A 20,878-nucleotide genomic window follows, 5' to 3' on the forward strand; every position below is an offset into this window, starting at 1 on the left:
ACAATCGAGCACTGGACGACCTGTCCATCAGAGTGCAGTCCCTGGTAGGGATGCTGGGAGCGCAGAGGGAAAAGGGTAGGCATGAACTATACGCCAACTCAAATGTAGAGAGGATCTTGGAGAAGCTACCGCCCGCCCGACAGGAGCGCTTTAGGCGGCAGAGAGACCACCGAGACCCTAATGGCCCCGAACCGAACCTCCTCGATCTGGCCGACTTCCTGGCGAGAGAAGTCAGCAGCTTACGGCTAGATACATTCGGACGGAGCACCCCTGGCTCCAGAGAAGGAACCAGGAGACTAAATGATGGAAGAAGATCGGTGACTGTCATGCACCAATCGGAGTCAGTGCCAAGCAGTAGGAGCCACAGTACCCCCTCAAGAAAGGAGAAGTGGAAGATAGTGTGCCCCTACTGTGAGAAAGAACACTGGCTGTCACAATGTGACTCATTCCCCAAGATGAATGCGGAGGAAGCGAGTCAATGGATAAAGTCCAACAGACGCTGTTTTCGCTGTGCGCGATCACACATGGCAGCCGAATGCCGCTTAAAGAAAAAGTGCAGTCGGTGCGATGGAGCCCATCTGGACATACTCCACGACAGTAACAGACGGCGGCCTCCACCCGCACCATCAAGCAGCAAAGCAAGCGTCATGTACATCGACCCCGCCAGCAGCAGCGGAGCCAGAGTGCTCTTAAAGGTAGTCCGTGTGACATTGAGCTACCAGAATAAAGTCATGGACACTTACGCCGTCCTTGATGACGGGTCAGAGAAGACCCTTCTGCTCGCGTCCGCTGCGGCCCAGCTAGGGCTGCGGGGGAGCGAAAACCAAATGACAATTCGGACAATAAGAAGAGATTTGAAAACGATAAAGGGCGAGAATGTCTCATTCTCTATCGCAGCAAGCGGCCAGCCCGAGCGACGGTACAGGATTACAGACGCTTTCACCAGCCAAGAAATAGGACTCTCGCGGTACACATACCCCGTAGCCAAGCTGATGGAGAAATATGTACATCTACGCAAGCTACCGATCCCACTCATAGACGGTGCTACCCCGACACTGTTGATAGGCTCCGACCATGCAGACCTCATTGTCCCGATAGACCGGGTTCATACCGGACCCAGAGGCTGTCCTGCAGCAGTCGAGACCCGCCTAGGATGGACTCTCCAAGGCCCACTCGCCAAATCTCTCAACCGAACCACAGCCACTAGCTGTCTCCACTCCCGAGTCACAGAGGGAGACACCGCACTCCTGCAGCATGTAGAGAGGCTATGGACCTTAGAACAAATGCCCTTTAGTTCAAGTTCAAGTTCAAGTTCAAGTTCTTTAATAGTTGTCATACAGAAGTACAGAATACTTTCATACAAAATGCTTCTTACTGTTACGCTCCAGAGACTGTGCTAGACAAGATAGTATCAAATAACATAATAACATAATATAGCATGAATTTAGAAGAAGAAAATGAGGTCACAGTTGTTCGGTATAGACATATGTACAATGTTCTGAGTTACCATATAATATACAATACACAACTATGCAGTGTACTAATGTACAGTACTATCTAGTGCAAAGCAGAAATGGGATGAGGTACAATTTTAGGTACAATTTACAGTAAGGTGTACGAGTTGTAGTGCAATCCTTCATCCATAAATATAAAGTGTGGGGAGTGGGTGCTACAGTGTGTTTGTTTAAAGTGGGTGTGTGCTATAAAGTGTGTGTAGTGGGTGCTACAGTGTGTTTGTTTAAAGTGAGTGTGTGCGTGTGGATGTGTGTGCTATGTGTGTTTGGTGGTTGTTGTTGTGTAGTGTTCATTCATTGTTTTTATGGAAGTCCTTTAAGAACGAAAAGAAAGACATTCGCTCTAAAGACGACATCTACGCCATTAACCTCCTCGAGACGGGAACAAAGAGTCCCAGTCAGCGGCGTGTTGAGATACGCCACGCCACTCCTGCGGCGGGAAGGGATGCCTACCTTTCACGCAAAGAAAGACGCCACAGAGCGGTACCTACTAAACACAGAGCGGCGCTTAGCCAAGGACCCCGCCCAAGAAAGTGTATACCGCGCTGAGATTGAGAAGCTCATCACAGCGGGACACGTCACAAAGATTGACATTAAAGAGGCCGACCAGACGACTGAATCGTGGTACGTGCCCCACCACAAGGTTCATTACAACGGCAAAGACCGCATCGTGTTTAACTGCAGCTACCAGATCGGATCCCAAAATCTGAATAAAGAGCTATTGCCCGGTCCTACACTCGGCCCCTCCCTACTAGGCGTACTACTCCGCTTCCGCCAGGACAAGGTGGCTATCAGCGGGGATATCAAAGGGATGTTCCTGCAGGTGAGATTAGTAGAGGAGGACAAGCCCCTGTTGCGGTTCCTATGGAGAGAGAGGCCAGGAGATGAGCACCCAGCCATCTACCAATGGGAAGTCCTCCCTTTCGGAACTACATGCAGCCCATGCTGTGCTACATTTGCACTACAGAGACATGTCGCAGAGGACCCAGCAGCGGACGAAGAGGTCCGACACAGTGTGAAGAACAGCTTCTACGTAGATAACTGTCTACAAAGCGTTTCGACCCAGAAAGAAGCCGAGGCTCTCCTACTTAAACTCCGCGCCTCTCTGATCAAAGGCGGCTTTGATCTCAGGCAGTGGGCCAGCAGCGACCCGCACGTACTGCGCAGCCTCTCCTCCGAGGACAAGGCAGCGAGCAGCGAGACCTGGATGGCCACAATCCCAGGAGAAGCCCAAGAGATGACACTAGGACTAGTGTGGCGCTTCAAAACAGACTCGCTCCACTATAGACACAAACCCCTGACCACGGAGCAGGGAAGGTCGACGGCAATACCGACCACCAGACGGAGTGTGTACAGAACACTCGCCCGACAATATGACCCGTTAGGATGTATACTACCGTACACCACCAGGGCAAAGATGATTGTACGAGCATTGTGGGACAAGGACCAGGGCTGGGACGACCCCATTCCCGCACACCTTAAATCCACCTGGAGAGAGTGGGAGATGGAACTCCACTCACTCCCAGGCGTTAATATACGCCGAAGCTACTTCCCACCCACGGTGAGGCCAGAGACATGTAAAATGGATTTACACGTCTTCAGTGACGCCTCCGAGGTCGCCTACGGATCAGTAGCCTACTTGCGGGCCCAAGAAGAGGGGGGAGAGATCTACACAGCATTCATCCTCGCCCGCTCGAGAATAGCCCCACGCAAGCAACAGTCTATCCCACGTCTAGAGCTCTGCGCAGCCCTCGCAGGAGCGCATCTAGCCACGCTCATCCAACGTGAGCTCACCATTCCGGTGCATAGAACAATCCTGTGGTCAGATTCCACGACAGTACTCGCCTGGATCAAATCGGATTCATGCAAATACAAAGTCTTCGTGGGAGTCAGAGTCACTGAGATTCAAGAGTTAACCGGAGAGTTAACCGGAGAAGCAAACTGGCGCTATGTTGATACAAAACACAACCCAGCTGACGTCATCACCCGGGGAATGTCCCTAGATGACTTAACCCGTCATAACATCTACAGTGACGGACCAGCATTCCTCAAGCTCCCGGAAGGAGATTGGCCCACGCCCACCCCGAGGGAAGCAAGTGACGAGGAGGCTGAGAATAAGAAACCCATGTTCTGTGGATTGAGCACTGTTGTCTCCGCAGACCCCAACATAGACGATTGCATTACCATAGAGAGTGCGCAGCAACGGACATTCCTGCGGCACCACCCAGAGATTCAGTCCCCCGCTGATATGTCAGCAGCTGACTACGAGGAAGCAGAACTGCTTCTACTGCAACGAGCCCAGAGAGACTCGTTCCCCGATGAACTAGACTGTCTACAGGGAGGAAAGCCCGTCCCATCAGACAGCAGATTGATTCATCTGGCCCCCGAGAGTGACACACATACCCTCATCAGAGTGGGTGGTCGCCTGCGGAGAGCCCCCAATTTACCGGATGACATTAAGTACCCGATCGTATTGAACAGCCGACACAAGGTCACAGAGCTGATTATAAAGAAATACGACGAGGATGTACACCACGCAGGAGCAGAGAGAGTCTTCGCGGAAATCAGACGTCGTTACTGGATACTTCAAGGAAGAGAGGCGGTGCGACGCTTCCAGCGAACCTGTCTAGACTGCCGAAAGTGGCGCGCGCAGCCCAGCATACCACGGATGGCTGACCTACCTCCATGTCGCCTCCGACTCGGCGACAAGCCATTCCACTCAACAGGCATGGACTGTTTTGGCCCGCTGCACATAAAGAAAGGAAGAGGCACCGAGAAGCGGTGGGGTATTGTATTCAAATGCATGACCACCAGAGCGATACATATCGAGCTCCTTCCGACCATGAGCGCAGACTCATTCCTTATGGCCTTCCGAAGATTCACATCACGGAAAGGAAAACCGTCTACATTATTGTCCGATCACGGGACAAACTTCAAAGGCGGAGAAAGAGAGCTGAGGGAGAGCTTCCAAGCTATGGGCCCAGAACTTAAGACCCACCTCGCTCCAGCCCAGATTGACTTCCAATTCAACCCCCCAAACGCACCCCACTTCGGTGGAACTTGGGAACGAGAAGTACGTTCTATAAAGACAGCCCTGTACGCAGTACTTGGGGCCCAGACTGTGGCGGAAGAAGTCCTAATGACAGTCCTCACAGAGATTGAGGGAGTATTGAACTCAAAGCCCCTCGGTTACGTCTCCAGTGATGTAGCAGATGTCGACCCAGTCACCCCCAACACCCTCCTGATGGGGCGGCTAGATCCCGCGTTACCCCAGACAATGTACCGGCCTGAAGAAGCGAACGGCCGACGAATGTGGAGGTACAGCCAAGTATTAGCCGACAAGTTTTGGAGCAGTTTCCTACTGCACTACCTACCGTCTCTACAGACCCGCCAGAAGTGGGTAAAAGAGAGAGACAATTTGACGGAAGGAACAGTCGTCATGATTATTGACCAGTCACTACCCAGAGCTATGTGGCCGGCTGGCCGCGTAAGCAAAGTGATCACCGGTGCCGATGGCAAGGTCCGAGCAGCTGAAGTACTCGTCCAGGGGCGCATTTACACCCGTCCTGTGGCGAGGCTCATAGAACTGCCCCGACTCCCAGACACAATCGATGATGACCATGACCCTATGACTTTGTGAGTTGACTGACCCTTACAGCGAACCCTTGAGTGGTAGACAGTGCGGTTAATCTGTCTCTGCTTAACTAATTGGGTTGGGACCAATTAGGGGGCGGCTGTTCTGAAGGATCAGATTAAACCGAATATATATATTTATTTATATATATATATTTAATTGTATTTGTATATCCCCTGATATCCCTTGTATATTCCTTGTACAATATGCATTGAATATCCCTTCTCGTCTACTGAACATCCCATAATAGTCTCCATTCTACCATTGGACGAGACCTTGGTGCCAGGTCGCCATACCCCTCAGACCAGGTTCAATCGTACCGCTCAACATGTATGGACAAGTCCTAGTTCCGCGTAGGAATATGTCTACCGCACCACTAATGGTACTATTTGTTCATAGTGCGTATATATACTGCGCTATTAAAGTAGAGCTTTCTTTTAGTCCAGTTCCTTACCCTCCAACAGAGTGACAGACGCAAAAGCCTCCCCGCGAACCACGTGTGGGCAGTAAGGCCAATTCGGCCCAGTATCGGCATTGAGACATCGTGTATATTAATATTTGAATAGTCATATTTGGCACTATATCGTCGAGTTGGACGTATTCTATTAAGCTAATAATAGTCTATTCATATGTAGTGCCTCGTGCGGTAAGAGTTCTATAGTAATCAGCACCCCCATCGTTTCGGGCATCAGCTGGACGCTTATCCAGGGTGGTTGACCCCACGTGAAGCTGCACCCGAGGAGCTCCAGGCCAAAGAGCGAGTGGACCTGTATATTGGATTATTCTACCGACGACGGCTAGCCTTCCCCGGCTTGGATTATGCTTTGAGTACTTTGATTATTCTATGGATAAAGGCCAACACTGCGGTGTGTTGGAAATACCCCCCCCGGAGAGGACGACAGGTGAGAAGACGCTCTACACGACGAGGTCGCCTCACGTCTCTCCATCGTGGACCGGAGGACGCCGGCCACAGAGAGTCCAACTGCTTTCATCTGTGGATCGAGGATCGCTGGGCACCGGGTCGCACGACTGTGGGCTCTCCCAGGATACCCTCGGCCAGACGGGATACAGCCAGACTCTACCCCCCCCCTCCAGCTGTCCTACAAGCAGTCGGAACCTTCCCCTAGTGTATCCAGCTATATAATCATTCAAGTATCATTGCTATTGTTCCCTAAATATTCCAGGTTGTATATTTGCTTCCTGCGCAATCAGAGATTGGACATTCGATATTGATCTACCTACGAATACTCATTTGCCATAAAAGTGCATACTATTTCAAATCATAAATGTAATTAAGTGATCGTTGTACATACCTTTTGCTATGTATTATTATTAAACGCAGACTTTCGACTTGGTACATTTGTGTTGGATCCGTTTCACCAGGTGGGAGTGTTTATCATAATTATTTATACCTAGTACTGGGTGGCCAGAGTCTAAAGTACAAGAGGTAGTGGTAGTAAGTATCATATCTAACAATACAGTCAGGGAATTGTACCCCTCAGTTACACTTACGTTGGAATGTATGCATCTCCATTACACTGATGAGAGGATTAAGAATCACATATTGTTATGGTGCAAGTAAAGGCATGGATAGAGACAAACGTCAAGGATGTATTCATATTAGAAGACTATGAGCCAACATTAAACAACCTGCTTTCTGTGAACGTGCACCAATGACCTGGGGGCCCGGCAGCCATTTCCACGGCGATGAACTGGCCAGCCAATCAAAACTGGTGGGCCATGGTGGGCTCCCATGTTTACACAACAGAAAGTAATAAAGTTCCTCTATTTGTGGAAGTACTGATATCAAAAGGAGGATGAGAGGGAAGAGATGTTCCTGCCTTCATCAGTGTTTGTTTATCTTAAATCTTCCTCATAGATTATAAACCCCTCCTCGATTCAAACCCACTCCCTAGCCTCTCTCTCTCCTTCTCTCTCTCTAAATGTCTTGGAATGTCCCCATTAGCGTTTTCCCCCCGCCTTTTTACAAATGCAACCCAAACGTTGGTTTTGAGACTCTGAGGCCTAATATAAAGATAGTACATCGCTCGCGGCACAATATAATTCACCAACCATCTCTGAATTTGATTTGATTGGCTGATGCTTGTGTGAGTATATGTACCACACTGTGTGTGTGTATTAGGGATGGGTACCGAATTCGGTACTTTTATAGGTACTTACTGAAACACGTCGGCACTACCAAGTATCGATTCACGTGAGATGCCACTAAAAAATATATATATATATAATAATAATAATAAAAATTAAAAAATAAAAAGAAAATCTTTTCATGTCAACGTTCACACGCACAATATACGTATCAGGGCCGACGTTCCACTCTACTGGTTAAAGTTGCTTACTCGTGAGTAGTACGTTCGTTGATAAAGAAAAATAAGGTCCACAGCCGCTCCGGTGTAAAACAAAGATATCCAAATGGTTTATTTCTCTTCCACAGCGAAGTCTTTCTTTACAGAAGTGATCCTAAAGCTATTTTCCTAAATATTCACGTCACTACTAGAAGGTAAGAAAACTGTATTTTCCCAGTCTACAAAATCACCGCCGACTCGAATCATGAAAATTCCTCCTCACCTGAAAGAGAAATAAACCATATCGATATCTTTGTTTTACACCGGAGCGGCTGTGGACCTTATTTTTCTTTATCAACGAACGTACTACTCACGAGTAAGCAACTTTAACCAGTAGAGTGGAACGTCGGCCCTGATACGTATATTGTGCGTGTGAACGTTGACATGGGAAAAAAAAGGTAAAAAAATTATTATAATAAGTGCAAAAAATATATATATAATAATTATGGTATCTCATGTGAATCGATACTCGGTAGTACCGACGTGTTTCGGTAAGTACCTTTTTAAAAGTACCGAATTCGGTACCCATCCCTAGTTAGCGCCACCATGTGTTTAAATATGTGTTTAAACATTTAAAATAATAATACAAAAATACAACGTTTAATTTTTTGGCAGTGAAAGCTTGGGGCCCAGTCCTCTGTGTGTGTCTGTGTGTGTGTTTTTGTGTTAAACGTTAAACTTATTTGGAACCCTTGTGTTTGCTATTTCATTGAAATTATGTTTTTTAAGTTGCAGGAAATTACAGCAAATGGCTTTCTTTATTGCACATTTGTTTTCGTCCCGGACAAGGGGCACAGCCCCCCTCTGGACCACGCCCCTAGTTCCACTCAGCACCACTCCAGACCAAAACCAAAACCCTGCATCTCTACATGAGTCAGTTGACGTCTGGTCACGTTTCTGGTGCACTGACCTTTCTTTCTTTCTTTCCTTCTTTATTTCTTCCTCTCCTCATCCCCTCCTCTCCTCCTCTCCTCTCATCCTCTCTTCTCCTCCTCTCCTCTCTTCTCTCCTCCCCTTCTCTCCTTCTCTTCTCTCCTCCTCTCCTCCTACTCCTCTCCTCCTCTCTTCTCTCCTTCTCTTCTCTCCTCCTCCTCTCCTCTCCTCCTCTCTTCTCTCCTCCTCTCCTCTCCTACTCCTCTCCTCCTCTCTTCTCTCCTCCTCGCAGGATGAAAATGCGAAGGCACAGGGTGTTCCTGCTCTGCACGGTGGGTCTGTGCGTCATCTCCTTCCTGCACTACTACAAGGCCCTCCACTACGTCTCCCTGCTGCGCGAGCTCTCCGCCCCCTACCCCAACATCAAGTCCTTCATCATGGTGACCGGCTTCTTCTGGAGGGAGAGGGGTGTGGCGGGCACTCTGCTGAGCCCCGCCTCCCCCGAAGAGGCCCCTCCCCTGCCCGTCCTCCCCCGCTTCTCAGACGCCAAGCCCCGCGGGGTTGGCGGAACGGGGATGGGGATTGGGGCAGGGTTTGTCGCGGTAGGGGGCGCGGGAATCCCCGGGAGGGCGGGGCTGGAGACGAGGCTGAGGGAGGAGCCAGCGCCACCCCACCCCTGGGAGAGACCAGAGGAACCAAAACGAGGGGACACTCCTGAGGTGAGAGCTGGAATGTTGAAATGGGATTTGAACCTGTGTACTTGACTCTAGCTACATATACATTTGTAATGAGATTTGATCCTGTGTACTTGACTATGTCTACATATACATTTGTAATGGGATTTGAACCTGTATACTTGACTATCTACATAATTTGTAATGGGATTTGATCCTGTGTACTTGACTCTGTCTACATACATTTGTAATGGGATTCTGAAATAAAGAATGATGTAGGTTAGAGTTATCCTATCCCCAAAATGTACTCGTATTTGAATTTCCCATTAGGAAATGCATAATTTAGACACCTTGCATGATAGGATTTCCTTCAGATTCATGTTGGCACCCATGTCTGGCCAAGGGGTTAAAAATGGTCAAATCGCCATTTTGAAATCCAAAATGATGTAGGTTAGAGTTAACCTATCCGATAAATAAGCCCATATTCGAATTCCCCACAAAAAACACACATTTTAGACACCCCTCATTAAGATTTAAGATTTCCTTCAAATTCATGTTGGCACAAAGGTATGGTAGCCCTACTCTGGCATTCTCAGGGTGAAACTTCAAGGTTGACGAGGGAGGGGTAAATGTTGTCAGATGGAGGAAAAGAGTTTTCTTGACTACTATAATGAATTCCGGTGGTTGGAGCTTAAAATAAATGAATTTGAAAATGTACCCCTCACGAAGGACCACCCTAATATATATATATTATTATATTATTGAGCATTTGTTTGGAAAGTGTCACAACTAATGAAAAGATTGACTTATCTGGAACCGCCCTCTTTTCTTGATCCTCCAATCACAACTGTATCTGCTGACTATAGTACGTACTAGGGATGCCCCGATCGATCGGCCACCGATCGTTATCGGCCGATAATCAGTATAAATATGCGATCGGTGAATTCCGATAATGAGTCATATTCGCCGATCGCGGAAACCGATCAAGCGGAGATCTCACTCGCTGTCTGTCTCAGACACACATGACCTGCAAACTACCGCTACTCCTCCTCCCTTGCCCCGCCCGCACCAGTGTACAGTTTGTAAACACAGGACTGAGAGGAGGCTCTGCTCGAGTCTATAGTGCATTCGACGTGAGCTAACGTTAGCTACCTAGCTATCGTTACTGTTTAAACAAAATTACCCAGTCAACTATTCACTTTTAGTAGGCATTGTCTAACTGGTATCTAGCCGGCTAGCTACTGATAGCTCCTGATATCAACAAATGCTCCAGCAAGTCTAGTAGTGCATGTTGATACCTCCGTTAGTTCACGTTAGCTAGCTCGTTAGTTCACTGTTCAAAACGAAATGTCCCATTGAACTAAATAGTTCACTGAGGCGTCGTCTTAACATTATATAGCTGGCTAGCAGTAGCTACAGATAGCTCCTGATATCAATGTCTTATAACATTGATTCGATGCGTATTCGAGCTGAGGGCTTGCTGAATGTGATTTATACCAATACTAGGGTCCAGCTGCAGCGCCGGAGAATCCTGACTGTAGCTGGAGGCTACTAGTACACAGACAGTGGAGCTGTTTGCAGATAGCGAGCATTTTGACTTGTTGCGTGGTGGCGATGTCTCGCAGATAATACAAGTACAAGTCTAATTATATAATATATATATTTTATAAAAAATAAAAAATAAATATATAAAATAATTCTTTTTATCAAAAATTATCGGTATCGGATCGGTATCGGCCGATATGGTTCACGACTATCGGTGGCAAAAAACGTGATCGGGGCATCCCTAGTACGTACAGTACTTCATTATATCTGCTGACTATAGTATGTACAGTACTTCATTATATCTGCTGACTATAGTATACAGTACTTCATTATATCTGCTGACTATAGTATGTACAGTACTTCATTATATCTGCTGACTATAGTATGTACAGTACTTCATTATATCTGCTGACTATAGTATACAGTACTTCATTATATCTGCTGACTACAGTACAGTACTTCATTATATCTGCTGACTACAGTATACAGTACTTCATTATATCTGCTGACCATATTAGTATACAGTACTTCATTATATTCAGATTCAGATTCAGAGTTTTTATTTGCCACATGGAATCATACAATCAGAGTTTCTTCATTACACAATCATAAATAACATTCCATGGACAAAAGGAGCAGGAAGAGGAATAAATATTATAGTTACCTGCCCCTTATTCCTAAACTAAAGAAGTATTTTCTTAATGGTCGGCGTACAACCTAATTTATACAAATAATAATTTATACCATTATACAAGAAACTCACAATTCACAGTTAAACAAGGAAAAAATTTAATAATAATAATAAAGAATAAAAGAAAAAGAGAGAAAAAAAAGAAAAGAAAAGATCTCACCATTCAGATCACATTTGATTTTCATACTGAGTAAATATTTCTTTTTTATAATTTGAATAGATAAACACTACTACACCCCTTAAACTCGCTATGGAGAGAATTCCACAACTTTACACCAATAACTGAAGGACACATCTGTTTAAGTGTGGTACGTGCAAACTGATGTTTAAAATTGTATTTTCTCCTACTAAACTCACTTTCTAAATGAAAAAGATTTTGTAGTTTTTCTGGCAGTGTATTATTTCTTGCCCTAAACATAATTAACATTGTTTGAAACTTAACCATGTCTTCAAGTTTAATTATTCTAGATTTAATAAATAATGTATTTGTGTGTTCTCGATAACTCACTTTATGTGTGATTCTTATGGCCCTCTTCTGTAGTATATATAATGGTTTTATATTGGTCCCATAAGTATTCCCCCATACTTCAACACAATAACTGATATAAGGTGAGATGAGTGAACAGTAGAGTGTTCTCATTGCCTCATACTCTAACAAAAATACTCTTGGACATCTTTTTTTTAACGTGTGCTATGTGCGATTTCCATGTTAATTTATCATCCATAATCACACCAAGAAAACGAAATTCATTAACTCTCTCTATATCAACTCCATCTATTGTCAGTAATTATATCTGCTGACCATATTAGTATACAGTACTTCATTATATCGGCTGACCATATTAGTATACAGTACTTCATTATATCTGCTGACCATATTAGTATACAGTACTTCATTATCATAACATCAAGTGCAGAACATTCATTTGTTTCATTTACTTCCTTCTCATTTCTCAGAATGTGCCCTGAGGTTATAAAGATAAAGAGCTTGTTTTTGATTTGTATGGTTAAAAAAAAATGCTCTGACCCTGAAACCATTCTCAAGGTACCAGGAAGAACTGTTCCATTATTGTAGCCAGCAGTTAGGTATGAAATACAGCAGTTTTATACTTGGGACATGGGTTGTCATTATACACTTAATATATTAACCTTTAGCGGACATTTTAAGAGGGTTAATGTTTGAACGCCTCATGGGACAATTGAGGAAGTTGCAGAACACTGTAGAGTCGACGCTCTCTTTGTTTGGTCTGTGGAGGTTTGATGGGAGTTGATCATTGTTTTGATCACAAGATGAGAAATGTGCAATCAAGTATGTGAAAGTTGCAGAACACTGTATTCAAATAAATGAATAATAATTCTCAATTTACGGCTTTAAAGGGTATTAAAAAGTCTTACATTTAATTTGCACAGGTATTAAATCTTTGGTGGGGGGTAGCCAGGCTGCTGATGAGAGATTTTCAGGACAGCAATACCATTAAAACGCCATTTTTCTAACCCTTACTCAAATGTCCCTTCTCAGGAGCAAGGCGAAGACCACTTCAAGCCCTGGTACCCTAGCCACCCGGCCCAGCCGGCCAGACCCGACCCCCCGGTGGAGAAGGCCCCGGCCGGGCCAGAACACCAGGTGCCACCGTTCCCCAGGGCTCCGTCTCCAGACACTTTAGAATCCATGGGAGACCTCCACACCCGCACCCACCAGCTTCAGGACGACAGAACGCACTACTTTGTCCGAACCAAAGCCGGGGCCCTTTGCTTTAGACAAGGGACGGAGGTCGCGGCCCCCAGGGAGGACCTCGGGAAACAAGGGGGCCCCGCGGTGACCGGAGCCGGGACGGGGTCACGGGGGTCGGGTCTACGGAGGCCCCTGCAGGTCCAGCAGCCCTCCTCCACATCCGCGCCTCCCAAGCCCCGGGCCCGGGGGGGGAAGCGGCTGGTCAAGTGCGTCTGCCGGCCGGGTTGGCACGGGCCGTACTGCGGGGTGCCCACCATGGTCTACCACTCCAACCTGCCCACCAAGGAGCGGCTGACGCCCAGGGAGGCGCCGAGGAGGGTCATCAACGCCATCAACGTCAACCACGAGTTCGACCTGCTCCACGTGCGCTTCCACGAGCTGGCCCAAGCGGTGGACCTCTTCCTGGTCTGCGAGTCCAACTTCACGGCCTACGGAGAGAAGCGGCCACTGCGGTGAGAGCAGTGTGTGTGTGTATGTGTGTGCAGGGCCGGACTTACCACATTTGGCACCCTAGGCAAGCTTCACCACTTTTTTTTTGAATGTCAAAATATTGGTTGCAGATATAGAGGGGGGCGCAAAAACTGTTCACTTGTTCAGCAAAAAAAGGTAGTCTGGGTACTAGTCTTTGGCGCCCCCCTCTGAGTGGCGCTCTAGGCAACCGCCTATGTCGCCTGTAGGAAGCTCCACGTGTGTGTGTGTGTGTGTGTGTGTGTGTGTGTGACGGCATGTGACTATGTTTACATGCACATCAATGCTCTGATTCTAACATTATCTAATAGTATAGAGTAATTAAGATAAGATACAGTAGATACTTTATTAATCCCCTTGGGTAAATTCGGTGACATACACATACAGCCTCATTATAGGAATTAGATCACAGATCATGTAAACATCTTGACGTAGCTGTTTTACTTAGATTGCGGTCAAAGTTGGAGGATTCATACTTGGATCAAAACATAAGGAGTACTGTGATAGTAGCTGGTATAATGTATTTTAAATAGTTTTTATTTTTTTATTTGGGAAACACATGACCGTAATGTGATTTAACCAGTGATGCCACAGATTACTTGTAAAAGTAATCTGATTACTGATTACTGATTACTCCTTTAAAAAGTAATCTTAGTTACTTTACTGATTACTTGATTATCAGAGTAACTTAGTTACTTTGAAAGTAACTAGGTTACGAAGTCGTCGTCCCTGCTGCTGCCACAACATAAGAATGACAAAAAAGATTTAGTAAAATGTACTCAGTTTGAGTAAAATGTACTAATAGGGCATGTAGGCCTATCTTTCTGGACTCTTTTTGTATCACAAACAGTACTGTAATTGCAAATCTGGTATGTCAAATGTATAGATGTAGCAGTACTGTCTATCTGTATGTCATGTATGTCATATATGTTACGATGAATTGAAAATGGGGGACCCTGATGTAAACAAGACGAAAGTCTTTCTCTGGTCTGCATCCCCTTAACAATTGTATGTATTGAGCTGTACTGTACTGTACCCATTCTGCAATCTGTTAATAAACTTTTCAATCAATCAATCAATCTATAGATCTATAGATTTCACAAAAGATAAATGGTCAATAACACCACATGTAGGCTGATATGTAGCTGTACTGACAACCTACATACTGCAGTATGGTGTTCCATGTTCATGAATAGTGCAATGCAAAAGATGTTTAACTCAAAGGTGGAACATACTGTTTGGCTGGTGCACCTCCGACGCTCCGAGTCCTGTAGAAGTCGATGGTTGTGCTGTGCTGTATATTCCATATGCGGTAGACAGTATTTTGTTTCCTCCGCAAAGTGAATGTTTTTTTCACCCGGCTTAGCTGACACACGTTAAGTAGACTAGTGAACTTCCAGTGCAAGAAAGCGTTACCAGCGCGAGCGTCTCCCTGCTAGCTCGCAGTTTAGGTCAGCCTGATAATAACAATAACAGCCGCGCCCACCAGCATGGATCAACACGCGAGGTTGCATGCTGTGACGTCACTGCCCAATACTAGGAAAAGCTCTCCAAACGTATATTTGACTGTAGAAAACGAAAGAAAATACTGCATTCCGCCTGCATTATGATGAGATAGTAACGAAATAGTAACGCACAGCCACTTGGACAAGTAACTGCAATCAGATTACTGGCTTGTAAAGATTAACGCGTTAGATTACTATTTTCGGGGAAAAGTAATCAGATTACAATAACGTGTTACTTAGTAACGCGTTAGTGGCATCACTGGATTTAACTTAAGCTAATCACCGGTTTTTCATTAGCTCTGAGCATGAGTCATGTAACCAATAGACAGCTACCGTCTGTTACATTTTTAGACTTGAATAACATTTGCGAGGGAACTATATTTGGAGTATCGTGAAATATCACTGGAGCAATATAACTGATGTTTATGAGAGGTGAGAAGTTAAGAGAGAAATTAACCATGGTCTTAAGTCCATACTGTTATGTAAAAGAAGTGAATCTGGTCACTTGTACTAGGTATTGGCCAATAAAGGGTACGTTCAGATATGGACCCCTAAGCCCTAGTCCCTTCTCGGCACACTCCATGCTGTTCTTCACACTGGATCCCTGCCACTCCAGTCTTTACCAGCACTGACATTAACGCTGAAACCTCCTTTGAGTAGGACATTTTTTTTTGTCCTTCGCTTTATTTATAATTTTTTTTAAATGTTCTTATGTACTTTGGATACTATTGTTACCTTGTATATATATACTGTACATGTGTGTTTCATTACATGTACTGTATACATTCATACCAATTACTCGCCTGTTCTATTCTCCATCCATCTATCATCCATTGCAACACTATATTATCACCTACATCCAGTTGGGGGATCCCCTTTGAACAGCCCATCTGAGGTTTCTCTCCTCCAATTTTTCCTATTGCTAGGTTTTTTGTGAGTCGTTCCTTATCTTCATTGGGGAAAGTCTGCGAATGTTGCATATATGGATTTTATGGTGGTTTTTGATCTTTTGTGATGTTTCTTCTTGACTTGTACAAGAAGACTTGTACAGCCCATGGGGGCTATTCCATCACATGCTATACAAATACATTTGATTTGATTTGATTTAAAATGGTCCTCGAAGTCCAAAATTCAGAACGTACACTTTAAGTCAGAATCAATAGCGGCAATGGAAGAACTGGTGTGAAAGTCAGACATATGGATATATCCAGGGGTGTAGCTCCAGATTCTGGGCCCCATGAAAGAATGTATTTGTAGGCCCCCAGTGAATGCGAGCGTGCAAGCGGAATTTTTTTTGGAAATTTTTTTATTGATGAAAACGCATAATATGGTTTTTACCTATACATTCGGATCAGCAGTTCAGCACCTGCACTGTTGGTGGGTGAGCCTAGTAAAGGATGTCGCATTGCGTTCATCTTCAATGAATGGACCAATGCAATAGTCTACCAAAGCCCCCCCTCTCTCTCTATATATCTCACACACACACACACACACACACACACACACACACACACACACACACACACACACACACACACACACACACACACACACACACACACACACACTTCAGAAACAAACATAGTATCAATGAGAGCATCAATAATACACCTGAGTGATGTCTAGTAAAAAAAAAAAAAAAAAAAAAAAAAAAAAAAATGTTTTGGGCCCCCCAGTGCTGGGCCCTTGGAATCATCCTAAGCTACCCCCCCCCCCCCAGCTACGCCCCTGGATATATCTATAACCAGGGGGGCGACAGTGGCTCAGGAGGTAGAGCAGTCGTCTGGCAATCCGGAGGTTCCCGGTTCGATTCCCGCTCCTTCTGGGCAGTGTGTCGATGTGTCCTTGAGCAAGACACTTAACCCCTAATTGCTCCTGATGAGCAGGTTGGCACCTTGCATGGTTGCCTCCGCCGTCGGTGTGTGAATGTGTGAGTGAATGGGTCAAATGTGAGTAACAAATTGTAAAGTGATTTGGATAAAAGCGCTATATAAAAAGCAGTTCTCTCTCTGTCTCTCCCCCCTTTCTCTTGTTCTCTCTCTCTGTCTCTCCCTCCCTCCCTTTCTCTTGTTCTCTCTCTTTATCTTGTTCTCTGTCTCTCTGTCTCTTTCTTTTGTTCTCTCTCTCTTTCTCTTGTTCTCTCTGTCTCTATTTCTCTTCTCTCTCTTTCTCGTTATCTCTCTGTCTCTCTCTTTCTATTGTTCTATTCCTTTCTCTCTCTGTCTCTCTCTTTCTCTTCCTCTCTCTCTCTTTTTCTACCTCCCTTTCTGTCTCTGTCTCTCCCTCCCTTTCTCCTCTCTTTCTCTCCCTCCCTTTCTCTTGTTCTCTGTCTCTCTCTTTCTATTCATCTCTCTCTGTGTATCTCTTTCTCTTCCTCTCTATCTGTCTCTCTCTTTCTCTCCCTCCCTTTCTGTCTCTCTTTCACTCTTGTTCTCTCTCTGTCTCTCTTTTCCTCTCTGTCTCTCACTCTGTCTCTCTTTCTCTCCCTCCCTTTATCTTGTTCTCTCTCTGTCTCTTTTCCTCTCTCTGTCTCTCTTTCTCTCCCTCCCTTTCTGTCTCTTTCACTCTCTCTGTCTATCTTGTTATCTCTCTCTCTTCCTGTCTCTCTCTGTCTCTCACTCTGTCTCTTTCTCTCCCTCCCTTTCTCTTGTGCTCTCTCTCTCTTTTCCTCTCTCTCTTTCTCTCCCTCCCTTTCTCTTGTTCTCTCGCTGTCTCTCTTGTTCTCTATTTCCCCTCTCTCTCTCTCTTTCCCTCTCCCTCTCAGCTTCCTGCGGCTGCTTCTGAACGGTACGTATGACTACGTTCGCCATAAGATCCTCTATGTTTTCCTGGACCACTTCCCAGAGGGCGGGCGGCAGGATGGGTGGATCGCGGATGACTACCTCCGTACTTACCTGTCGCGCGACGGTATGTCGAGGGTGGTTGGCGCCAGGCCGGATGACGTGTTTGTCATCAACGACGCGGACGAGATCCCAGCCCGCGAGGGACTCCTCTTCCTCAAGCTGTTCGACGGCTGGACCGAGCCCTTCGCCATCCACATGCGCAAGGTACTAGGGATGTGTAGGAGGGGTCAGCCCTATGTTCCCACAACCCAATGGTCCCACAGCCCAATGGTCCCACAGCCCTATGGTCCTGGATGAACCCTCTACTACCAGAGGACAATTGGATACTAGGTTGGGTGTAATTGGCTACCAAATTAAGAGAAAGGGGGATAAAATCGGATACAAATTCATGAAAAAAGGAAATGTGGGAACATAGGGCTGTGGGAACATAGGCATGCTCCTGTGTAGGACATACACTGGACTAAAATGTCAAATAAAATGCCCCAAGTTTTCCCAGATAATATACTCTTGTCTGATTCAGTCATATGTTTTAAACATCTAAATCTGGATGGAGGTGTGCTGAATTTTCAACAGCACCCCGGGGCGGGGCGGTGCGGGGCGACAGTGAATCAGGAGCTAGAGCGCTAGTCTGCTAATCGCAAGGTTCCCGGTTTGTTTCCGGCTCCTCCTGGGCAGCGTGTCGAAGTGTCCTTGAGCAAGACACTTAACCAATAACTGCTCCCGGTGAGCAGGTCGGCACCTTGCATGGTCGCCTCCGCCGTCTGTGTGTGAATGTGTGAGTGAGGCACAAGTTGTAAATCGTTTTGGATGAAAGCTGCTATATAAATGCGATCCATTTATTTACCACAGTTCTCGACAACGGTGCAAGCAGCCAATCGATCGCCCCTTTCCGAACAGGCACGGGCTCCAAACAGCCATGTTTTGAACGGGCCACTGCACTAGGGGGAGGTAGAGCAGTCGACTGGTAATCCGGAGGTTCCCGGGTTAGATTCCAGCTCCTCCCGGGCAGCGTGTCGAAGTTTCCTCAAGCAAGACCCTTAACTCCTAAGTGCTCCCGGTGAGCAGGTTGGCACCTCGCATGGTCGCCTCTGCCGTCTGTGTGTGAATGTGTGAGTGAATGGGTCATCAAGGTGAAGCCGCCTATTCTCGGTCCTCGCTCCACAATGTAATGAACTTTCCACCGCAGTTAGGACAGCCGAAACCCGACCAATCTTTCGCCGTCGACTAAAAACACACTTCTTCAATCAATATCTGATTATTTTTTTTATAAAAACACTAACCTTCTTACTGTCTTATACTATCATGCACTCCTCCTACTACGTATACTAATATGTCTTTACTACTATGCACTCAACACTGCAGCACCCAAGTTTCAACACTGTTTGATGATCATTGTTACTCGGCTTTAAGAGTTGTACCCTTCCTGCTGACTTCTCATACAGAACCTGTAAGTCGCTTTGGATAATAATTACTAAATGTAAATGTAATGAACGGGTAAAAAGTGAGGCACAAATTGTAAAGCGATTTGGATAAAAGCCGCTATATAAAATGCATAATCCAATAATCCATTTAGTCGCATGAATAAACTAACCGTAAATCTCCTTGTGTCGTCTCCTCTCCTCCACGGCGCCGTGCAGTCCCTGTACGGGTTCTTCTGGAAGCAGCTGGGCTCCCTGGAGGTGGTGTCGGGCTGCACGGCGGGGATGCTCCGGGACGTCTACGACAGCGACGGCATCCGCCTGCGGCGCCGCGAGTACTACACCATGCCGGGCTTCCGCAAGTACGAGAACGACACTGGCCACATCCTGGTACAGTGGGCGGTGGGCAGCCCCTTCCACTTCGCCGGCTGGCACTGCTCCTGGTGCTTTACACCCGAGGGCATCCACTTCAAGCTGGTGTCGGCGCAGAACGGCGACTTCCCCCGCTGGGGGGACTACGAGGACAAGCGGGATCTGAGCTACATCCGGGACCTCATCCGGACGGGGGGCTGGTTCGACGGCTCGCTGCAGGAGTACCCCTCCACGGACCCCAAAGAGCACATGTACGCCCCCCGGTACATGTTGGAGCACTACCACAGGTACAGCTACCTCCTGGAGAACCCCTACATCAGACGGCCCGGGCTGGGCGAGGGGTAGTGCTCTCTCTCTCTCTCTCTCTCTCTCTGTGGGAGGGTCTTGAGTACAAACTTAGGGTGGGGCCCCTAAGTAAGGCCCCCGGCACTGATTGTTGGGGGGGCGCTGCACGGTACTCGTGAACTACTTCCACGGCGGAACAATACTGAACACAGATCCGCCGGTCAGATCACTGATGGTGCAGTGATATGAAATATCTCCGTCAGAGATCCTTAGCTTGGGTTCAAAAGGGAACAGCGACATAAACCATGACTTTTGGAGAGAGTTTTCAAGAGGATATTAACCACTGGATGATAAATCATTAAATTCTTCATTGATATGATATGATATGATATTTTCATTTATAATGCGCCCCCCAGCCAATGTTTACACATCGGTCCGGGGCGCAGATTCCTTACTCCCTTCCACGGCAGGGTGGGGTAAGGTGTTGGGTGGGGGGGGGCAAAGCTCTCTCTCTCTCTTTTTGTCACCCCTTCCTCCCTCTCCTCACCTTAACTTTGCTCTTGATTGACAGGCCAGTCCAGGGCTGCTGTAGTGGGTTGGGGGTGAAAGGTCATTCGCAGGCAACGCAAAACCTGTGGAGAGAAAAAAAAGAAATTAAGCAAACGGCTTGTGTTTTTTTTTCTTTGTTGATGTTTACTTCGTTCTACGACGTCCGCGCTCTGCTCTCCCTGACAGACGGGTGGATGTCTCCTCCTTGTGATTATTATTCTCCCTCCAGAAATACAGACACACGCGCGCGCTCGTCCCAGTCGAGCGTCGTATTCATAGTCATACCTCTCACTAGCATATCCCGCCCGCCAACACGGAGAAAATACTCCACAAAGATTCATCCATCTTGGTTTACTTGTAGAGACTTGCCAAATCATCCCTGCTTCTGTGTGTGTGTGTGTGTGTGTGT

The 20,878-nt window shown here is 46.4% G+C and overlaps 1 protein-coding gene across 1 annotated transcript in view; it reads left to right on the forward strand.

Annotated features, from left to right (window-relative positions):
* mgat3b (beta-1,4-mannosyl-glycoprotein 4-beta-N-acetylglucosaminyltransferase b) overlaps nt 1–20,101 on the forward strand; it is a 175,730-nt gene extending 155,629 nt beyond the window's left edge. The window contains exons 2-5 of the mRNA XM_084318754.1: nt 8,680–9,106; nt 12,817–13,481; nt 17,767–18,049; nt 19,483–20,101. Coding sequence (XP_084174880.1) covers nt 8,681–9,106; nt 12,817–13,481; nt 17,767–18,049; nt 19,483–19,980 — 1,872 coding nt within the window. The 5' untranslated portion in view covers nt 8,680 and the 3' untranslated portion in view covers nt 19,981–20,101. The remainder of the gene's footprint in view (nt 1–8,679; nt 9,107–12,816; nt 13,482–17,766; nt 18,050–19,482) is intronic.
* The last annotated feature ends 777 nt before the right edge of the window (nt 20,102–20,878 follow it).

Source organism: Notolepis coatsorum (assembly GCF_963971535.1).
Source record: "Notolepis coatsorum genome assembly, chromosome: 7".
NCBI classification, from domain to species: domain Eukaryota; kingdom Metazoa; phylum Chordata; class Actinopteri; order Aulopiformes; family Paralepididae; genus Notolepis; species Notolepis coatsorum.